This window comes from Dromaius novaehollandiae, chromosome 7 (genome assembly GCF_036370855.1).
Source record: "Dromaius novaehollandiae isolate bDroNov1 chromosome 7, bDroNov1.hap1, whole genome shotgun sequence".
NCBI lineage: Eukaryota > Metazoa > Chordata > Aves > Casuariiformes > Dromaiidae > Dromaius > Dromaius novaehollandiae.
Genome location: NC_088104.1, coordinates 12,238,847 through 12,256,372, shown reverse-complemented (window position 1 = coordinate 12,256,372; position 17,526 = coordinate 12,238,847). Strand labels below are relative to the sequence as shown.

Sequence of the window (17,526 nt, the reverse complement as noted above, 5' to 3'; positions counted from 1 at the left end):
TATCTCAGTGTCAGGGAGTTATACTTAGGACTTTCTTTTACTAGATGCTGTGTCCAGTGTGAGCATCACCTAGAAGTTTGTGGAGTGACTGTGAAAAGCTTTCTGTGTCGTTTCTTGCATGTTGTTGGCCAGAAACCGTGACTTCAAATTGCTACAGAAACCTGCTACGCTAGGGCCATGTCTACACAGGATGTTATATTGTGTTAGTTTAACTCACAGGTAGGAAACCAACTGGTCCAAGGGGCGAGATGTGGTCTGTGACATACCTTTGGAGTCTCTTCTTGGTCAGATGAGCCACTCGGGGCAAAAATTTTGAGGTGCAGTGCTTCATGGTTCTGCTGTGTGATTTTTCTTACCACAGCCTGGCTGGTATCTACCATAAATTGTAAGTTTTCTGACTAGCAGACTCCCATTATTCCTAGCCTGGCATACATAAATTTCTTAATATAATCTTCAGGTCTGGCAGCACGGAAGGCATCACATTGGGTATGGGGTTCTTGGTATGAATAGGATGATGCATGTTCACATGTGGCAAGTGTAGATGGATTTGCCTAGGAAATTTTATTGTCCTTTTGATAGAGAAGCAATATAGCTAATGGGGAAAAGGAACATGCTTTTGAAATCAAGCAATTACTTCTGCGGAGCATTTATCTGAACCCACTTTGCCTGATGGAGTAGTTGTTCTGGGTTCTTCCAATTAGCAGTGACTGGTGGGAAATGGCAGTGATGGAGAACTGAAATGATTACCAGTTGTGGAAGAATTTCAGGATAATAAAGGACATTTTCCTAGAAACCTGCATGGAGGAACCTTAAAACTGTGTTTGTGCAATAGCAGTATGTGAGCTCCCATCAGAGTGGGAAAGTGCCTTAGCAAGACAGACTGAAAAACAGGAGGGACCACACACAGGCATCCAAGAAGCTCAAGGTCCTACAGATGTGAGAGCAGATGAGGCTGGAGAAATGGAAAAAAACATCTTGACTGCTCTTGGAAAGACAGTCAAAGTGCTTGTTCAGAGCCTTTGTTGAACCTCTGACTAATTTTTGATTTCATTATTGGGCAATTGGATTATTCTTTGCTCTCCAGAAGCTTTTGGGATCCTGATTTCCCAGTCTAGGAGGCAATACTGTCTTTTGGGTCTTCTATGCCCTTTGAAATACTGAGAGATCAATTTGTTTATACTCAGTAAGCATCAGTGTTTTGATCTATCACACGTTTATATTAGCATACAAATAATAAGGGATACCTCACATGAGTAGTTTCATCAGCAAGGCTTAGTTCCCCTCAGAAGGAGGACTGAGAGAGCCTGGCCTTGCTAAGAGCAGTATTACCAGCCTGAGCTGGACAGATTGAAACTGCATTGTGAATTGCACTCCAGCATCCACTGTTTCTTGTGGACTCAGTAAAAAGGATTTTTTCTCCTCTTAGTGCCATTATGGAGGTTATCTGAAGGAATGAGTAAAGTCTGCTAGGTAAAGGGATACACAAAATTTGATTTTACAAGAATGGCTTAGGGCATAGGCTGATTCTGCAGCTTGAGAGCAAAGCCTTCTGGATGTAATACCACAGGCAGTCTTCACCCAGTCTGGCATGGCAGGAAGCACACATCTGATAAGTGGCCTATTTTGGATAAAGCATTGTGACTATAAAGACTTGCTTTGTTTGCATACGGGTGGAGCTCAAAAACATGAGTAGCACACGATTTATTTGTCATGGTCAGTCCCCATGGAGAAAATGGAGGCATCAGCTTTAAAATCATATATTTCTACAGAGAACTTACATTCTCACAGGCCGTCTTAGCAAAATAAACTCGTTCTGGGGACTGCAGAATGTTTCTTGGATATAGCACTCACCTTTCCTCCTAAGGGATGCTCTTGAATCCAGCATGTGCCCTTAAATAGAACGAGGGTGTGGACTCTAGCCAAAATCTTGTAAGCTTCAAACAATGGTTATATCACTTCTGCTTAGGAGATAAACAGTGCAAGGCAACTCGTATGCTGAACACTGGGCGGGAAATGCGTAGAAGCTAGGTTACTTTTTTTGTGGAAGAATCTGCTATTTCAAAGTGCAGATTCTTAAATGAGGAAAAAACCCCAAACCTCTGAAATTTCTCACAAAAACTACTTCTCAAATATTGTCAATCATTTTTTTTGTTGTAATAAAATTTGAAGCTTTTATCTAAATTTTTCTGTTTATTTTATATTGTCTAATATAAAATAAATGGAACAAAATGAAAAAATAAAGACATTTAATCTGAAAAAGGCCAAAACAGAATGTTTGCACAGTATAAAATCCTTTTGTCAGTTTTTAATTCAGCAAATACTTTCGTGATGACCTGCAGTTTTCATGAAATATTTTATTTTGGATTAATGTCTACTTTCTCACCTTTTCGCCTTAGTTTCGTACTTTAATTACAGCTCTTGTGTACATGGATGTACATTGCTCTCCTGTACTGCTTGGAGTACCTTATGATAACTGATGAGTACTTACTGCAAGAAATGTCAATACTACTTGGAAACAGTCATTTAAGCGTCTTTGAAGAGTATTTTTTCCTCATCTGTGAGCCCAATTGAGGTAACTAGTGTGGGGTAACTGGTGTTTTAGTGTGAGGACGGGAATTCCTGGAGGCGTTTACTGCTCACCTTTCGCTCACTTTGTTGTGTTGTTGATGCCTTGAGCTGATAAATCAGGATCCCAGGTCTAGGAGCCCTGAGCAGGCATTGCCCAGGTGAAGTATTCTTTTCCCGATGGGAAAATCTGGCAGTGGCGAATGTAGTCTAAACCTCGCTGTGATTGCATGTGAAATGGACTTCATGGTGCTCTTGCCTGAGCTTTGAAAAATGCTTAAAATAAGGACAAACAGATCCAAAAAATTTTTGGGGGTCTTACTAGTTTAGCTGCACCAAGCACCACCATACTTATTTGCCACCTAGAATTCCAGTGGATTTGAATCTCCAAACATGTTCTCAAATAGTCTCTGCCCATCCAAACTTTATCAAGAATAGTGTGTTTATGTTTCAGCACAACGCTAATATTTATTTTTTCCAGCAAATGTCAATAACATATCATTTTCTTTTAGTGAAACGTTTTTGTTTTTTGTTTCTGCTAAATTATCCCAAATACAAGACACTAAATGTTCAAGAGAGAGTTGAATGGTACTTACTGTTCAAATATTTCTTTGTTGTAGTAACAAGTCTTTAAATGTAGCCTTGCTTCAACGAAAACAAAGCCTTGATTAATTTCATATTTATCTCAGCAGCTGTTTCAGGAAGACCTGCCAGATATTGATCCAAATATAGTAAATGTGCAGTAACGAAAGGGGAAGAGGGTAAATGGTTTGTATGAAGGCATCATTTACCAGCAGAAACTTAATAGGAATGTGAAAAATTATAATATTCATCCTCTGGATTTGGCTTTAACAGCTGCAATCATGCAATCTTGGACACAGCTGTGTTTTATTTCTTTGCTATTTGAATAAAGACAGAAAGCTTCTCAAATAGTGTTTATTTGGTCAATGAAATAAGAGGATGAATGCCTGTGGAGATCTGGGTCCCTGTTCTGGGGTAATGATGTAGATCAGGATTTTCACCTGTGCAGAAGGCAGCAGAACACAACCCTGCTGAACCCTTTCAGATTCTCCTGACCTAGGTACCGGGCAGGACTTGTACTGTCATGATCTCACAGGATCATGGCTGCATATTGGGAAAGGATTTTCTTACACTGGGCTAGGTGTCTGAGTCCTTCCTAGCTCACATCACTTTACAACATAATTGCATTGACTTCAGAGCCATTTTCTTAAAAGGAAAACTTGGAGAACAAAATGAGCTACTTGCTTGAGACTGACAGGAGCACCCGTTGTGGCACCAGTTTGCTTCAGCCAAATTTTTTGTTTTCTCTGTCTTTATTTTTTCTCCTGTTGACAAGTGGCCAGAGCCAGGGGTTGAATATGGACATTGTGCAGCCGTGCATCTGCATTCTTGTGCCATTTGCAATCACACCTCGTGTCCCCTAAGAGCAGTGGCTGGAAACCGAGACGGGAGGTTTGTCTCGGACAGGACCTCACTGGCTCCAAGTCTTTTTACAACATGTCACTGAAACTTCTCTACATCACTGCTTTATGTCCAGCTCCAGCCAGTGTGAAACTGGCTTGGGTTTCTTTCTTTCTCTTTTTGGAAAAGAGAAGTGAGAATGAATGACTCCTTTTCAGTGTTGGGAAAGAAGAAACAAATTTAGGTCACAGTGAGGAATAAAGGATTAATTGGAAATGGAGGCTGAATGACTGTTTCAGTAAAAAAATGTTACAAAAATGTACTGCGAAACAAAGTTAGAAATCACAGGAGGGAAAATTTGGGATAAAATTTGTCTACCTACAGCCTTTTAGGTAGCTGAAATTCTCTGACGGGAGCTTTCAGTGGTTTGGTCTTCCATAGTGGTGCACCCTCGGTGTGTACCACTAAGTTTTTCAGCTGGTGGCTGATGTACTAGCGCGGGAGGGAGCTGTGAAGATGAGGAAGCAGAGATGTCCTGCGATGTTTGAGAAGACAGACTGCCCCATCACTCTGAATGGTGGCATAGTCACTGGGGGATGTGGGTGACAACTGAGACTGGCCGTGTGACAGTTCAGTAATGCACCTGCTGATTGAGATAAAGAATTAGGTATGTTTTGCCACGACGTATTAAATGGAGGCAAATATTTTAATAAATAATGCTGATTAAGGAGTGCTTGACAATTAAATCTATTAGAAAGGACTTTATCTGGTCCCCCCAAATGTGCTGGAAAGTGTATTATGAATACAGATGGCTAGCTGTTTCTATTTACAAGGTGATCTCCAGGCTGAACATGGTAATGTAGCACCAAAGCGTGAGGGTGAGGAAGTGAGGCTGATTTTAAACCTCCCCATCCAGCTTAATTTTCAAGCCAAATAAACAAAACACGGAGAAGACGAATAAAGAAATGCAGTAGATAAAAACTATTAACGCATGAGTTACTTAGGTGATCCCTGGAAAATTCTGATATGGAAACCAGACAGGAGAGTTTGTTCCCAGAAAGAAACGAGGCCTTTGGGATAACATTGTGTGCTTGGAGGCTTCCACGGACCTGTTTTTCTCCTCCTTCTCTCCCTTATCCACCCTCAGCTTGTGAATCAATTGGCTGATTACAGCCACGTTTGTCAGAGGAATGGCGAGCTGAAAAATAATTAAATTCCTGCAGATTCTGTGCTTACAGATTGATGCTCGTAGAGCTACTTGTTATGCTGAGAGTGTCTCCTGACAAGGTTACACTGACCCTTCTTAAAGGAGATCTTGCTTTCGCTGTTAACAAGTCATATTTTGAACGAGATTCCATATATGTCAAATCTGCGCTTTTAGTGGGCCAACAGGCATGCTAAATGTGCTCCTTTGTCATTAACTCATGACTGCAAAATGGGAATGGAAATATTACGTTATTTCAGCTAATCAAGTGCTGAAGCTTCTAAATGCCAGAAGCTTTGGCCAAACCGTAAGGATGAAAAATACATGTAATCAATGATAGGTATTTGAAAGATTAATCAGAAAGCATGGAGTGCTTAAACTTGTTTGGTACCCAGCAAGTCAGCTCTTGCCAAAGAAAATACAGTTTAGAATGTGCCTGAATTAAGGAGGAAATTTGAGAAAATAACCTTATGGAAGTGCCCCAGAAACCAAAATAGAGAGATTTATTTTGACAAAATTATCACATCTGCTTCAGAGTTTCAATTTTATGCTTTTTTAAAAATCCAGAACTTAAGTATTGTTTTCACAAATATTTTAGGGTGTTTTTTTAAAACCTGGAAGCTAGTCTCTGTCTTTGCTTAAAAGCAGTGTGGCAACGGCAATGACATATCAACTATCAAGTATTTTGTGCTCAGTGTTGCTAATGTAGTCCAGATGAGCAGAGCCAAAATCTGTCAGATTGCCCAAATACTTTGATTTGAGTGTTTTGTCCAGTTTCTGGTCAAAACTGGAAAAAATTAAGCACCACAGTCAACATTAGTTGCCATCCTAAAATGATTATTTGTGCGCAATAGATACAAGGATTGATGTAGCCTCTTGGCAGTCAGGGATAAAGCATGCTTTGCTCGGACATTGTGGAGGAAGTTTGATTACCACTGTCCATGCTTTTCCTGATCGCTAAGCTGGGAAAGGCTTGAGCAGTTCCTTTTAAACAGCAAATGTAATAAGCGTGGCTAGACTGTTCAAAAGGAACGTAGAGTCATTTCCTCAATGCGTATTGAGGTACCTGAAGAAAAATGACTGATCGGCACAAAGATGACAGAGGTCTGCAGATTTCCCTGACTTACCAGAGTTTATGAGTGCTTCATGATGTCTACAAATGTGGCCACTTGTTTTATCACCCTGCCAATGGCTGTCAGTAATTGAACACTGCCACTGAAATTTTGGCCTTTTTTAGTTTTTTAACTAATGTGCCTGTGAGAAGTCCTCACATTTATTTAGGCCTTTTGTATTTTCACACCTATGTTGTTCAGTTGTGTTTTACAGCCCACTTTTATTCATTTACTTTAATTCTTTGGATTTGCATCTATAGTTTCCTACGGAGTCATTTTTTGGAATTAATTCCAGGAGCTGAAGACCTCAGTATGAGCATAGGTACCTGGAGACCTCCACCAAGGCAGGCTCCTTAGACAGACATGGCATGGCAGATGGTCCTTGCCCTGAAGAGCTTATAAACTAAATAAGTAATTTTTTCATCTCCCTCTTCTTTTTCTGGGATATCACTGCTGATTAGTATCTGGCTCCCTGCTTGCATAGTGTGAGTGCTCTCATGCCCATCTCTACAGCACACTCGGCAAATGAAAGTAGAAATAATGAGCAGACAGCTTTCTGGCTTCCAGCAGTTTAAATGCTGTTAAATAATAGTTTTTAAGAAGCAGGTTTAGAAATCGGGTGCTAATTTTGCACACAGAGTTGGAGAAGGGCGTGTAGAACTATCACTGTGCCCAAGAAATCAAATTCCTCAGATGAGACAACAGACCCACAGGTGTTAGGGGTTAGCACCGTTCTTCTCATTAAAGGAAGAATTGCAAGCAGGGCCAGTTCTCCAAGCCTGTGAGCAAGGCTGTTGAAACTGAGTTAGAGTTGCTCAGCATGAGAAACACAGTCCATACGTACGTTATCTGTGAAAAGGGGTACCCATCTTTTCACTTATTTTCAGTTATTTTACTACATAAAGAAACTTACCTGCCTATAACGATGAATTGGGTAGGGAGATCCTCTTCTTTCTAAGTAAGAAATTCTGTATTAGTAGTGAAATAGTTACTTCTTGATATGATATATCTTACCCTACAAAATCTGTGAGTATTCTCCATTCTTTCTTTGTTCTCCACTTCCCCATCCCATCAGTTTTCAGGCTTGAAAATACAAGCATGTTTGTTGAAAATCTGGTCTAATTATAAGGAGTGTAGATAGTGCTGGTTGGCAATGACAGCGTATTGCCTCTTCCAATATAAGAATCAGGAGGCATCAGATGGAGCAAGCAGGAGACAAGTTTGGAACAAACTTGCGAACAAACTTGTGTAGTTGTCCTGCAAACAAGGTGGGTTGAAGCTGTGTATCCTGTGAAGTATCCTTGCCACCAGATGCTGTGGATACTGCAAGCTGACATGGGTTCAGGAAGGGTCAGACAAACTAATGGAAGAAAAATCTGCTGAGGGCTGTTAAATGTCTGAACAGCACCTCTGGTTCAGGAAGTGCCTTTGCATCGTCCAAGGTTTGGAAAGGAGTGAGTGAAAGCATCTGCAGCTTTGTTTCTTTTATATTCTTCCCTAGGCATTTGCTGTTATCTGCACTTTTTTTAATTCTTATTCCCAGACATCTTTACTGTATTTACAGGTGTGGGAAGCACTGTGTATGTGCACCCTGTGTCACCCCAGGATACCTGCCACCCTGCCAACGCACGCACTGCTTCCAAAACTGGGGACCTCCTCATGTAGCAGCAGCCCCCCACTCCCCTGTCATGCACTGTCCTCCTTCCTGATGGTGCTCCCACCCCTAAAAAGCGGGATGCCTTGCCATGCCAGCAGCATCTCACCAGGAGCATTTTTCAGTGTTCAGGGCCCCCAAATCGCCTGCACCATGGGGTGCGGGATCCCAGTCCCAGAGCTGGGGGCCATGAGCTGGGGGCAATGCCTACGTCTGGAGGCACTGCCCAGCACAGCAGGGTTTGGGTGGGCAACCAGGTTTGGCATCAGGCTGTCCACCTCTTGGCTGGCGTCCTGGCAGCGAGCTCGGGCTGCCTCGAGCCCTGAGGCGAGCCGCTGGCCGTTCGGGGCCTCTCTGCTACCAGCCCTCCTGAGGGCCCGGCCTGGCCCCGGGCTTTGATCTCCCCCAGTGCTGCCGCTGGGCCCAGCCCAGGCTCCTGAGTGCCCCAATGCCACCGGCCGCCAGGGCACCCAGGGACAGTTTCAACATCTCCCTTCCTCCCAAACCCACCCTGCGTCCAGGTCTCTCACAGGCAGCCTGACCCCCCTGCCCAGCCCCAGGGCTCCCATGCCGCATTGCTTCCCCGGTTCCCTGGCTCTGCCCTGGCTCTGTGTCCCCTGAAATAGCCCACTGACACCCCACAGCAATTAAATCCCTCCTCAGCAAGTCCGTCCTGAGCCCAGACCTCAGTAAGGTGTGGGGGCACCTTGCCGGGACGGGAGGCTGCTGCCAAGGCCTTGAGGGCACTAATGGGTCTGACCCACGGCATCCCTGGCTGTTCTCCCACGCCCACCAGAAACGGCTGGGGAACTGTAACCCTCTATTCTCCCACTGAAGGCATACCGTGAAGTCTCCGAAACCCGAAAGTAAGGATTTAATGTGTCGTGGCATGTTTTTGAGCTACGCAGCTGCTGGGCATGGTGCGGATAGGAATGGGTGGCAGTTCCTTCTGTTTCCCCGTATCTTCTCAGTGCCTCCTGAGGGCTGGGGGCAGCTGGCAGAGACCTCAGTTCATGCAAGATCCAGCCCATAGTTATCACTCACTTCCCTATCGGGAATATCCACCTTACTGCAAGCCAGGCTTGGTGTCACGGTGGTGTCCGATCACTTGTGTCTGGATGAGATCACGCTGCCCGCGCTCTAAAGCTGGGGCAGGGTCTGATTTCAGGGCTGCTTGGATCTAAGACTTTAGTTCAGGCTCGTAAACAGAAGACATCAGTCCCTCCGGACATTACTGTTTTGCTTAGCGAAGCAGGTTTTTCTGTTATTCATCAGTAAATATTATATTAAGTTATTATCATTTTAGATGAGATTTGGTAAGCTGTCGGGCTGGCAGCAGCCATGGCGAGTTGGAATGAAATTAATATTGGTTATGCCTTGCTGTGGTTGCAGGTTTTTTTCTATTTATATAACAAAAGATACATTGCACTTATCTGTTGCTATGTTTGCTGTTGGGGTACTTTGTGCGCCCGTATAGCTCCTAGATCTCTTTGTCAACTGTTTGAAGCAAAAGCAATCCTTGGAAAAGTCAGTTCAGTATAACAGGAGACAGTGGCTTGGCAGAAGTTATTGAAGACCCCATAAAGCTTTGCAAGAAAAGGGAAAAAAAGGAAAAACAAAAATCCTTCTATTCAGTCCTGTCTGATTCGATTCTTTGTCTCAGCTCTCATACCAAAGGGCAAGAGGCAGTAGCACCACCAACAAAGCTTCTTTTACAGCCTTTTTTGGCATCCGTTATGGAAGGATTCAGATGTCTGACCTTTCAGCAGTAGGTAAAAAGAGAATAAAAAGATCTATATTCCTGGCAGTATTTGGAAGTGCTTGGTCTCCCTAGTTTTTCTTTGAACTGACTGTGCAGGGTGCTCTGGATGCGCCAGTAATGCTAAGGCGGAGGACCATGCTCGTTGGCTTTGACTGCTCCTTCCTGGCATTAAGCTGAGACTGTTCAAGTTAGGGAACACTCTTAAAATGGCAAAGTCCCCTTTGCCTTGGGGGTCTGTCTGTGCACAAACCTTTCTAGATTCTGTTAAGGTCACCAAAAACCTTAATTATTACGTTATATATTTGAATCCAGTGTCTTTTCTATGAAGGATAGCCCTGTCTTTGTTCCAGACCAGAAACATAATCGTAAGTTTTGAAGAATTGTTTTCAATGAGATATACCTGGATCTTATTTGCAGCAAGAGGGCTTTAAGTTCAGAGAGGAAAAGAGTGTAGTGAAAACCATCCTGTGTGCGTGCACACTGGCAGTATTTGTGTGGAGGCTAAACATGAATTCTCACATTATCTGCATTATAACCATGCTTAATAATAACTGTCCTCAGCATATTTCAGAATCAAAATCATTCCAACAGTACCAGCATTTGCTATTTTATATTACCTTACATATGCCTTCATGTCAACAATATTGATCCTCTTTATGTTGCTTGGCCAGTTTGCAGAAAGGTCAAGGGTGGAATATTCATTTATTAAAGAGAATTTTTTATTCTGTACCTCACTGTAGTATTCATTATACAAAATATGCTTATGCTTTTCCATGTTTCCCTTCTTCCTATACTGTTCTTTCCATTTCAGTCTTCCTCTCTTCTTTCTGCATTTCCTCTCTTCCACCAACCTTCCCCTTTTGGCAATAACCTCCATTCCATCAAGGAGGGGGGAGGATTAAAATCAGCGGTTGGACCATTCTGGCCTTTTGAGTGCATCATGGATGAATTTTCAGCATTACCCTACCAACAGTGCTACTAGGGGTCGGAAACTGCACTTTTTGTGCACGTGTTTCAGCCCTGCAGCAGACACTGTAGCTCCCTGAGTTGCCCCAGATTTGACCGAATCAGCATGTCCTTTTAACATTTCTCATCTCTTCTCCCAAGGAAAAAGGGAAGGCATGTTTGCAAGCCAGTGCTTGCAGTGCTCATGGCCCCTGTGCATCGCTAACGACCAGGCCAGATCACTGTGTTTAACATTTGAGAGGGGAGGTGTGAAGGCTGGCAGAAAAGTAAGACTGCAACCTTAAAAAGACCCTGCAACATTTGGAAGATCAATCAGGAGGGAGAAGGGCCTCAGTTTTAACAGTGCACATGCTGAGTCACAAGGACTTTCTTTGCAGAGAATGATTGCCAGGTGCTTTTCTGGAAATTAGACTTTTAAAAAGCACTTAAAGGGACCTCTAAAAGTGAAGGTACCCAAAATTGCTAGCTGCCAGCAGCGTTGAGGTGGAGAACTGTGCTCGTTGGCTTTGGTGGTGGTTTACTGAATGCAATAAGTAGAAAGCAAAATCCATTATATGTACACATATATAACTACTATATAGATATAGTTGATTCTGTTCTCAATTGTATGAAAATATGTATGTTTTCAGTAAAAATTCAAATTGCATGTATTTGGGAAATAGGAGGTTAAACTGCAACATATAAACTGGACTATTCATGTAAATTAGATTATAGCAAAACTTTAAAAATTTCTTATTGCCTTTATGCTATATTATCTTCTGCCTTTTATTCTGAAGTATAAAATTCCTTGCTTTGCTCTGAAGCACTGAATACTAACAACAAAAGCTAAGTCTCAGCATGACTGTTGACAATATTAATTATCCTGACATGCTTTTATCCCTACAGTGAAGATGTCTGTAAACGAGGATTCACTGTTATTATCGATATGCGGGGATCCAAATGGGATTTGATCAAGCCTCTTCTAAAGACCCTTCAAGAAGCCTTTCCTGCCGAGATTCACGTTGCCCTGATAATAAAGCCTGATAATTTCTGGCAGAAGCAGAAGACAAACTTTGGCAGTTCCAAGTTCATCTTTGAGGTAAGAGCAATGTGAGGATGTCTGGTAATGCATTATCCCTGATAAGAAATTTTCTTCAGGCAAAAAAATTCCTAAGCCCTGTGCTGGCAGAAAAAAGCATTTGAGGACTGTTTCCCAGAGCGAGTTGCTGCCCTGGCATCAGATGCCTTCTGAGCAAACTTGTGGAATGGGATGCACGTTCCATCTTAGAGGTTCATGTGCATGGTTTGCTTTGGGTTTTTGTATGTGTCTGTCTTTTTTTTTTTTTTTTGGTGTTGTTGCATTCAGTCTTTCTTCTGTTTCTTTTAGGAAAAAAACAAACCACAAAATCAGTCAAAATACTAAAGATAAAGGTCTCTAGATGCTAACACATTGTCTTCTCTCCAGGGTCACCTAACTGCTCTTTGTAATAAAAGGCATTTAGACTAAATTTATCAATGTATTGTCACTGCTTTAATTTAATTGAAATTTACTATTCAAAATTAACAATAAGAATAACAATTCATATTAACAATAAGATGCCTTGAGCAATTCGCTGAATGGTAGCCAATATACAACACTGCGTAATTAAAGGGAATTTTACTACCTTTGTCATTGATGAAGAGAAGCCAGCTATGTTCTTTTATTGCGTCTTAGCTTTCTGGGAATTTCAGTTTCTTACCCAAACAGAAGCAAAGCTCAGGTGCATGAAGTGCTCCTATATCAATCAGTATGTGCTCAGTCATGAGTTATAGTCTTGATTTTTTTTTCTTGTTCTTTGCTGGCATACTATTCTGTAGTTGGCTCTCTTACTTACCAGTCCATTAATTTTAGAGACATACTCTGAATTTGTACCTCTGTAAATCAGAGTAGACTTTGCTACAGTTCTTAATGGTGACTGTAATGGAAGAGTATATTTAAGTATAGATTTCAGACCTATTGAGGTCAGTGTGGTGTAAATACGTCCTTATTTTCAACCTCTTCTTAAGGGTACTGTTGAATTGCAATGGGCAACTAGATTGGCACTAAGCATTAACCAACTTTTACAGTATTATCGCAGTTTAAGTATTTGTAGATTGTTTTTTTCCTGCCTGTCTCATGAAAACTTGATTAAAACCAGTCAACTAAAAAATGCCACCTTATTTAAATGGGCCTTTACCTTCCATGTCTGCTGCTCTCTCCTGTGAGCCTTTGACAGCAAGGCTGTCTTCAGTATGGGTCTGCGTCACCTTTGCGGATTCCCAAGCTTATTGAAATCCCTGGCCCTGGCAGAAGTCGCTGCTGCTACAGAGCAGTGAGATTGGCAATGCTGTGTATGGGGACAGAGGGGGGTCGGGGCAGTGGGAAAGGGCAAGAAAGGAGAAATAGGGGCTGCAGAAAAACGTGGAGCAGGAGGGAGCCTGTGCAGGGACTAGTAATAGAATAGCTCATGGCATATGTGAAACCCTCTGTTTCACTTATATAGGGACATGAAGGGGCAGTCCCTTAGAAGCCCAAGACAGCTTATGCGTATTTATCCAGTACTGAATTTCAATCTTCCAGTGGTTTAATAAACAAAATCGATATCTCCCTAAAGCTTCAAAATCTAGAAGTAAAGTATCAGTCCTCAAGTAAGTATATTTTTTAGAACATATGGTTGTTTTAAAATGTGTTAATACTCTAGAGGCTTGACTTACATTTTTTCATTGTGTGGAGTTGGTGTGATGATAGGGAAGAGTAAACTGTGGTCAAGCTATTCTTCATAGTTACAGCTCTGAGTCTGTATTGTGTTAAAAACGCTTGACTCATTTCTGTACACACTGTCACACATTAAGGGTATTTTCATTTTGCATGTGTGCCTTTGAGCCCTAGTCTCTCTGCCAGGCTGTAATGTGGGCACCTATAATGGTTCACAAACTTTTGGACCAGAGGAGCAAAACATCAGCTCTCCTGCTCTCTCTTGGACCACCTGCAGGCACACAGAACTGATGAGTCCTTCGATTTTAGGATTTTAAAGAGGTTCCTCAGGCCATGGCCTGTCGTCCCATAGACTCACTGCAATGTACAGGCCACAACTCAGGAACCTCTGTTTTAAAGGATTCTTGTGCTTGCTGCTGCTTACTGGTAAGCTCAGACTCTAGGGCAGGTTATGCGCTCTTATCAGAAGAACTGTGAATATTGGATAATCATCCCAGATCTATACCCCTTGCATTTATTTGATTTATGGGGGCAGCAGGTGTGCATGTTCTCTGCACTGAACCATCATGGGGATTTTTCACAGCTATGATTAAACAGTAGATGCTCGTAGGAATAGGCTGCAGTGGAAGGCAGTGGAAGTTTATGTTGATTTAACCCATCTACAAACGTAATAGTTACTAGTGTCAGTTTTAAGGCCAAATTCTGCTACTGAGCTTAATGGAAGCAGTAGCGATATGCCAGAGCAGAATATGACCCTTAGTGAAGGCTAATGATCTGGATTTTTATCATGACACTCTCTGATAGAGTGGTTCAGTGTTACAGTCCAAAGAGTGTATGCTTTGGTTTGTTTGGGACAAGTTTGTCAGGTAAAGAAAAAAGGAAAAAAGGGTTTGACTGACTAATGCAGATTCCACAACTTCCTGCCACTTTGAGGGATAGACCAAGAAGCTTAGTTAGCATTAACTCAGAGATGTCTTCAAAATTATTTTCCTTCTGCTGAAGGGGTTTAAATAGTGGACAGTGCTTTTTAGAGAGTTTTTTTTTTTTTTAAGAAAGAAGAATGATGCCTGGGAAACAATTACTCTGTCTTACCACATACCTGCCCAAGTAAGGTTGTTTTCATATTAGTCTGATATAACTCCCTAGAGAAACAAATCTGAATAAAGAGATTTGCTGCAGAACTTTTCAAATGCAAAACCTTGCTGCTATATCATCATGTCAAATTCTGAACGTAAGAGCAATGCTTGCAGTAGCTAGACATACTGCAGGGTGAATGCCCAGGTATTAGCAATAAGGAGAAGTCTTTTCTTGACAGGCTGTTAAATTATAAATTGAATTATCTTATTAAATACCTTGAAGGGGTCAGTGTCCAGGTCAAGAGGTTTAGAAATCTGAAATCCTTCTCTGAAGCTGCATACTTACCTTCCCAGTGTTTGTTGGCTCTTCCCCCTGCCCTCCCCCTTCCCCAAAGCCTTTTCATGAAGGAACACTGCAAAAGAGTTTTAAAATAATCTTTCTGCTGAGCATATGCTCAATAGAATCCCATTTTAATACATTACAGAATGCCTGATATTTTTAGATGGATAAAAAAATTGGAAGAAAAGCCTATTATTAACTTTAAACCAGTGGGCAGCCTACCTTTTGGACATAATTCAGGATAATGGATGGGACTTGAGGTATTTTTCTTTATAGATGACTTTTTCAAGATTGCTGTGATTATGAGTGCCTCCATTTTTGAAGAGCACAAACTCTGACATTCTTTAGAGGCCTGATTTTTAGGGGATACATGGGCAGCACTTTCTGAACATCGCAAGCCTCTAAGGGCTGCCAACTGGGGTATTAACATGACCACTGAAAATCTCTTGTAATATTTGGAAGCCTGTGCTCATATTTCAGTAAAAATAATTTGTCAAAAATGTATGGGAATAGCCTTCAGTTGTTGGGTCCTTAAGCTTTAAGCTGCTCGCCAGGCACCCAGTGCATTTGTCTACCAGTGATTACTTTTTTTAGCAAAATCTGAATGAATTAAAACCATCTTGATTGCATGTGATTCATGAACGGTTCTTTCTACGAGCAATAAATTCTAATTGTTAATACTCCAGTGACATTTAATTTTTACATGGATTTTGGCTTAATCACATTAGAAAATACTAATATGAAAGAGCTCTGCCTGTGGCAAAAGAAAACTGGATTAATCCAAAGGAAAAAAAGGACATATTGTATATTTTGGAAGGTTAGAATACCTGCTTCCTATGCTTAATACTTTTGCTGCTGTACAGCCACTAGCCTGAATGTAATGCAAGAAGCAGAATCCCTGTAATACCATATACCATTTAGTGAACAATCATGTCCATGCAGCCAGCAGCCTCTGTAAGAAGTCTTCAGTGTCCAACTGGTTAAAGTGATCCATGGCAAAAGCATTCTTATGATATGTTTTTGATAGCCTGGTTGGCCTAAAAAGGTAGACATTATTCCAGTAAATAGCATGCCTTAAAATAAATAAATAAAATCTATGTCATTGATAGAATATATTAAATCCGATTAATTCATCAAAATTAAATATAGTCCTCAACATCTTTCACAATGTTCTTTCAATTATGTATTGATGAAGAAAATAATCCCTTCATGCCATTTATGGATTACACTGTTATTTCTGGTTAGACAGTCACTGATTCAAATGCTGTCATTTTCCCTTCCTTAGACAAGTATGGTCTCTGTTGAAGGCCTGGCAAAACTCGTGGATCCTTCTCAACTGACGGATGAGTTTGAAGGATCTTTGGATTACAACCATGATGAATGGATAGAGTTGCGCGTCTCCTTGGAAGAGTTTTTCAACAGTGCTATTCATTTATTATCAAGGCTGGAGGACCTCCAGGAAATGTTGGCTAGGAAGGAATTTCCAGTTGATGTTGAGGGCTCTAGAAGGCTAATTGATGAGCACACGCAGCTTAAGAAAAAAGTGATTAAAGCTCCTGTGGAAGAACTGGATCGTGAGGGTCAGAGGTTATTACAATGCATAAGATGCAGTGATGGTTTTTCTGGTAGGAACTGCATTCCTGGAAGTGCAGATTTTCAAAGTCTCGTGCCAAAGATCACCAGCCTTTTAGACAAGCTGCATTCCACCCGGCAACACTTGCATCAGATGTGGCATGTCCGCAAGTTGAAATTGGACCAGTGCTTTCAACTCCGACTTTTTGAACAAGATGCTGAGAAGGTAGGGAATAATCTACTCCTTTTGTAGTATTATTACTTTTACCATTTATTACATATTATTTATTATTATATTATTTATTATTATCATTATCACAATGGCACTTTGACCATTTTTTCTTTCTATAATTAGCAATACGAGGTATTAATTGAAGGCATAAATATCATGATGCCAGCAGATGTACTTTATATGACTTGTACACCAAATTCAGTGAACTAATTGTTGGATATAGCAGGCATAATGACATCCAGAATAACCTGCTTGTGTCACTTTTGGTGAAAGTTTATCTGCTTTTTCATGTCACAGTGGGTACATTTGGTAGACATTATCATGAGGATCAGGCTTTATTCAAGTTTCTTCTATTAAACTTACAAATATATTTTTCTGCATGTCATAGCCCTTAAAGAAGAAGAATTTTAGGGTTTGGTTTACTATGATTAATGTTTGCACCTTTTGTGAGTCTGTGGAAACTCTGTAGTTAAATTCCTCCTAATTGTTATCCCAATCCACATCTTCAGTTTACTTTTCCTAGGAAATCACAACAGGATCTGCAACAAGTAAAATCTTTAGCCATGGAACTGAACGTCAAGGACACGGCCACTTAGTTCCCACAGCATGAGATCGGAGATTGTGTTTAGGTTCAGCCTTAAATAAACATAAAAATAGACCAAGAGGAAGTATTCTCAAATGACGACAGTATGCACAGCTCACTGTGGCTGGTTTGCATTAAACAGCACATAAGGATGGCATTTGACTTCATACCTGACACTGAGTCAGTGGCCAAGATTCCTTTTCACCAACATACGATCAGATTTGAGAAATATTTAACATTAAATTATTCCATAGAGAGATTGCATTGCAACTTCCTATTTCTTAGACGTCTGTAATGTAGCATATCAGCCTGAAAAACATGTAGT

General features: G+C 41.2%; 1 protein-coding gene across 5 annotated transcripts in view; it reads left to right on the top strand.

The window, feature by feature from the left end:
* The window catches only part of KALRN (kalirin RhoGEF kinase), a 526,992-nt gene that overhangs the window by 195,723 nt on the left and 313,743 nt on the right, over positions 1 to 17,526 (top strand). For all 5 annotated transcript variants that reach the window (XM_064514688.1, XM_064514687.1, XM_064514683.1 and 2 more), the window contains exons 4-5: positions 11,571 to 11,763; positions 16,100 to 16,612. In XM_064514688.1, the coding sequence (XP_064370758.1) occupies positions 11,571 to 11,763; positions 16,100 to 16,612 (706 nt within the window). The remainder of the gene's footprint in view (positions 1 to 11,570; positions 11,764 to 16,099; positions 16,613 to 17,526) is intronic.